The 5,090-nt window shown below is 44.3% G+C and overlaps 1 protein-coding gene across 1 annotated transcript; it reads right to left on the reverse strand.

Annotated features, from left to right (window-relative positions):
* Positions 1-3,487: 3,487 nt before the first annotated feature.
* On the reverse strand, positions 3,488-4,540 carry LOC149161871 (uncharacterized). The gene has a single exon (XM_089435034.1). The coding sequence runs from the start codon at positions 4,538-4,540 to the stop codon at positions 3,488-3,490; it is 1,053 nt and encodes a 350-aa protein (XP_089291160.1).
* Between the last annotated feature and the right edge of the window lie 550 nt (positions 4,541-5,090).

Below are 5,090 nucleotides of genomic sequence, written 5' to 3' on the forward strand. Positions count from 1 at the left end.
TATTTGGATTCTAGATTTGTTTCCGATGCTAATATCACACACACACACACTCACACACATATATGGATTTGAGACTTGTGGTAATTACACTCCTTGTTACCTCCTAAATGCGTGGTACTAGATATTTTTTCTTACCACATTTTTTAAACCATATCTAGATCCATGATACTTGTTAGGATATTTAGACACTTAGGAGTTAGTTAAGTTCAGTTTGGTCTAATGTTTCTATTAGGTAAATATGTGTCTCTTAACATGTTTCTTTAGTGTGCATTAGTTTCATTTTAATTTGATGGTCACAATATTTTTTTTCCACTGGAAAAATCGTAATCTTTCATTTACTTTGAAAAATTACATATTGTAGATGTAATTCAGCATATGCTATAGGTTCTTTCACCACAGATGGGTATATCTATATATCTATTCTGTTCAAAATGCAAAAAACATCACGTAGGATGTTCAGTGATAGTTCTATGCTATATATACCATTTCCACGCAGGGCTGTAAGTAGATGTATTGTCAACTATGTACAATAAGTTTCCAAAAAATATCATTTTCAGATCTGCAGTTCATGGGCTGGTTGCCCTGTGATAATGTGTATCTATATACGGACGATGATAGTATTGATATACATTTGTTCCATGCTGCTCCTGGATCATCCACTCTCCTTTGGGTAGTGTCGTGGCCTCCTTGGATAGTTGGTCGGCACTGCTGTTGTATTCCCTGTAGATATGTTGACAAGTGATATCAGTGAATTGTGCCTTTAGAATGTTGATATCATCCAATATATAGCTGAGAGTGTGTGTGTGGCATATAGTGGTATTGTTGAACCAATCAATGATAATCTTCGAGTCTCCGAATATATGTATATGCATGCAGTTGTGTCCTAATGCAAAATGCAGAAGATGTCGGAGAGTGATCAATTCAGCGAAATTATTTGTGCCAGCGCCCAGACCCAGTTTCACTTTGTAATAATGTTTTTCATTGATGTATAATAGAAAACTACCTCTACAGCCCTGTTGTTGGGCTGCGCCGTCAAAATATGCCCATGGTGAATTGTGATCAATTCTCGGGGGGTCGTGCGGAGTTCTAACTTTCGGCTATGGTGGTTCAGGCAGCTCATTATAGGCCAAAATGATACGAGCAGTGAGATGCGACCAGTTTATCGGTTTATCATCAAATATCAATCGGTTCCGAGAAAGCCATAGATACCAGCACATTACTATAGGCAGGCTTTGTAGTTTGGAGTTTTTGTGTTTGTTGTACCAAGACTCCCAAGTCCGGATTATGTCATCCCCCTCCCATTTTCCAGAGTGTTGTATGGAGGTTGATAGAGATTGCCATAATGCCTGTAGTGTAGAACAGTTTATAAACAGGTGTGTGCACGATTCTGAGTCGAGTTTGCAAAGGGTGCACCAGGTCGGTCCGTGGACTGCTCGGCGCATGAGATATTCCCCAGTGGGAACAAATTCTCTCAAAATACACCAGAAGAAAATTTTTTGCCTAGGGGGAGTGGTGAGTTTCCAAACAGATTTCCACCAAAAGGAGATAGTGTCCGGGACCTTGTGTGCTATCAGAGTGAGGTAGCCGGATTTTGGAGTGTAGATGCCGTTTTCCGAGTGATACCATATGAGTTCATCCAGCCCCTGTTTGATCCTGATATGTGAATCTGTTAGAGCGCTGATGTACGAAGACCAGTCCTGGTGCCAGAGGGGTGGGATATTAATCTATACTGTTGTTTTCCAGTGTTGATCGAAGATGGAAGAGTTTTGAGGGTCTGCTATGTCAGCCAGTACTTTAATGTTCTGTGAGTGCAGATGGCGGATGAGATCTGCGGGTAGTATATGCCTACCGCCACTACCATTCCAATACGAGCCTGTGATCCGTCGTTTATTTTCCACACCAAATTATCCCTAATAATTGGTATAGAGTTGAGAAGAGCTTTCCATACAGATGATATGCCAGCTTTTGGCCAGGATGGGAGGCGAATCCAGTCCAAAATGTGTAGAGGCCATATATATTTGTGATATGTGATGACTGTCCATAGATTGTTACCAGTGAGCAAGGTCCATCCCATTTTTGCTGCGAGTGCTTGTGCGAATGTAGGAAGATCTTTTAGACCCCATTCCCCCCATTTTTTGGGTGTTGTGATCTTTTTCCATCCGACCCAAGAATATATGCACTTATCCTGATTTCCATTCCACAGATATCTATTGCAAGTTTGCTGTAATCTGATCAGAATGCTTCGCGGGATCCAGGCCAGTGTCATCCAGAAGACTGGGGTCGCTTCCAAGACAGCTTTTACCAGTACAATTCTGCCCGCTCGGGAGAGATATCGATGGCTCCAGATATTGAGTCGCTTCTCCAATTTAGCAACAAGCCATACCCAGTCCGTGATCTTTGAGCTGACAGGCTTGATCCTGAATCCCAAATATTTCAGTCCGATGTCCAAGGGATGAGTGCTATAAGGAAAACGATGATGGGCCAATTGTGATTCCTGGATAGAGGTTATAGAAAGAATAATTGAGGATTTTGAGTGGTTGGCCAGCATCCCTGTGGCTGATGTGAAGAGGGAGATAATGTTTGCGAAGGAGCGAGAATCTCGAATGCTGCCATCAAGGAAGATCAGGACATCATCTACAAAAAGAAGGTGTGTGAGGAAGCAGTCATCAGTAATTTTTAGTCCACGAAGATCCCCATTCCTCTTTGCCGATTCAATAAGGTGACTCAGCCCATCCATGACAATCAGGAATAGGAGAGGAGACAGAGGACAGCCCTGTCTGAGACCACGTTCAGAGTGGAAGAACTGGGATGCAGATCCATTTATCAGAACACTGAAGGTGGGAGTGGTTATACAGGCCATGATCCAAGTGATGAAGTTATTAGGGAATCCCAGATGAATGAGGATCATCTTAAGATAGAGCCAACTGACCCGGTCAAAAGCCTTGGCTAGATCAATCTTTAAGATAATGGCTTTGTGATGCTTGGTCCAGATAGTATGGAGGGCTTCTTGAGCCACTCCAATGGCTTCATGGATCTGTCGGTGTTCGAGGAAAGTGAATTGTTGAGGAGCAATATGACGAGACAAGATGGGACGGATGCGATTTGCTATGATTTTGGTAATGATCTTGTAAAGCACGTTGCAGAGGGAGATGGGACGGTAATCTTCAAAAGAGGAAGGGGAATCAGATTTAGGGATTAGGGTTATGAAGGTAGAATTGATAGCATTGTATAGCGATCCCGATACTCTACATTCCTCAACCACCCTCAGAAGATCATTGCTAATTAGCTCATAGAAGGCGATGTAAAATTCGATGGTCCATCCGTCCGGCCCTGGGCTTCGATCCTTCTTGAACCACTTAAGGGTGCTTTCAAGTTCTTCTGATGTCACTGGATCAAAGAGGGTCTCTGCATCTTCATCGTTTACAAATCTGGGGAAGTGACCAGCAATGTTGATGATATCAGCAATAGTTGCACCTGGTGGTTGTTTTTAGAGGTTCCTGAAGTGGGATGAACCCAGCTGTGAGAGCTTGGGGAATGTGTCTGCTACATCACCATCTGGCATAGGGAGACTCCAAATGGTGTTCCTTACCTTTCTGCCTTTTTCATAATTATGGAAAAAACAAGTATTGTCATCTCCCGCTTTTAGCCAAGTAGCTCTGCTACAAAGTCTGGCAGATTCTTCTCGCTCCCTCGAGATTTTTTTCTTCTGGTTTTCAAGATCCACCAGGTGGGCCTTTTCATCAGCCGAGGTAAAGCCCAATCCTCTGTCATCTGTGAGGGTGGATATTTCTGATTCTATGAGCTCTAGGACAGAATTATCCTTATGATTTTTTTCTCTGGCCCAGTTGATTGTAAGATGTTTGAGTTGCGATAAATTCTTGCAGAATCCCTTTGCCAACGAGTCTGATCTATCGATTGGGTGAAGTAACCAGAAGTCCTTGACCAACTTTATGTAGGATGGGTCCTGTAGCCAGCCATGGTTGAATTTGAATGGGGCTTTTGGTTTTTTGAAAGGCCCCGCAATCTCCAGGTAGATTGGGTGGTGATCAGATATGCCTCCAGAACCGACCCATTGTTTGTAGTGGTGGAGCTGCTGAAACAGAGAACCTTTCATCAAAAACCTATCTAGTCTTCTAGCCAGGGCCGCTTCTCCAATTCTTCTGTTCCTCCAGGTGGGGAGAGGCTTATTCATGGGAACATCCAGTAGGTCATGGCGGTCCAGGAGGTCAGCCATGTATTTAGTTATCGAGTCAATCTGGGCCATAGTACCCCAGGATTCCTGATAGCCCAATGAAAAGTTCAGGTCGCCCCCCAGTATGATATTCTCAGCAGTGAAGATCGATAAATTAAGGAGGTGGCTCCAGAAGGATTCTCTGTGATGGCAGGGTCCATAAATGTTAATAACCCGGAGGCATTTACCCAGATCGGCCGAGAAGAGGTCGAGGCCCATGAATCCAGGTCCCCCCCAAGAACCCAGAGCCCTAATAGTCTCAGGATTATAACCAATAGCAAGCCCCCCCGAACGACCCATGGAGTCCATCACCGAGAATTGCCATCCCGGGGTGATAGAGGAGAGAGAAGCAGATATGGAGTCGGCAGGGCCTAGGGTCTCCTGGAGAAGGATAATATCAATAGGAGATGATCCAAATAGTCGCTTCAGGGCTAGCTTCTTGGAGGCGCTAGCAAGACCTCTGCAATTGAAGGAAAGGCACTTCATGGAGGGAGGTTCCCAGGGGTGTTCATTGCTCTAAGAACCCCATCGATAGTGGATTGTCGCCCAGTGGCAACTTCAGCTTCCGCTCTTCTGATAGCCTTTGTGATATGATATTTTATCCCCCGAGCAGATAGTGAGGTCGTCCCCGGAGATGTGATGCCCAAACCAGCAAAATTGAGATGTGATCCTAGGGTGTGGGGATGAGGTCGAAGATTGTAGGTATGCTTTGAACCCCGAGAGGATGTTGGTGAGGATGATGTCGAGGGAGTCATGTGTGATGAGGGCATCGAAGGTGCTATGGCCGGTGAGGTGGGAAATGAACAAAATGCAACAGACAATGCAGGAGAGTGCAACAGGGGAAAATTGGAAAATAAGG

Source organism: Pinus tabuliformis, chromosome 5_2, assembly GCF_031772625.1.
Source record: "Pinus tabuliformis cultivar Carrire ecotype Pingquan chromosome 5_2, CPIR1, whole genome shotgun sequence".
Classification (NCBI taxonomy): domain Eukaryota; kingdom Viridiplantae; phylum Streptophyta; class Pinopsida; order Pinales; family Pinaceae; genus Pinus; species Pinus tabuliformis.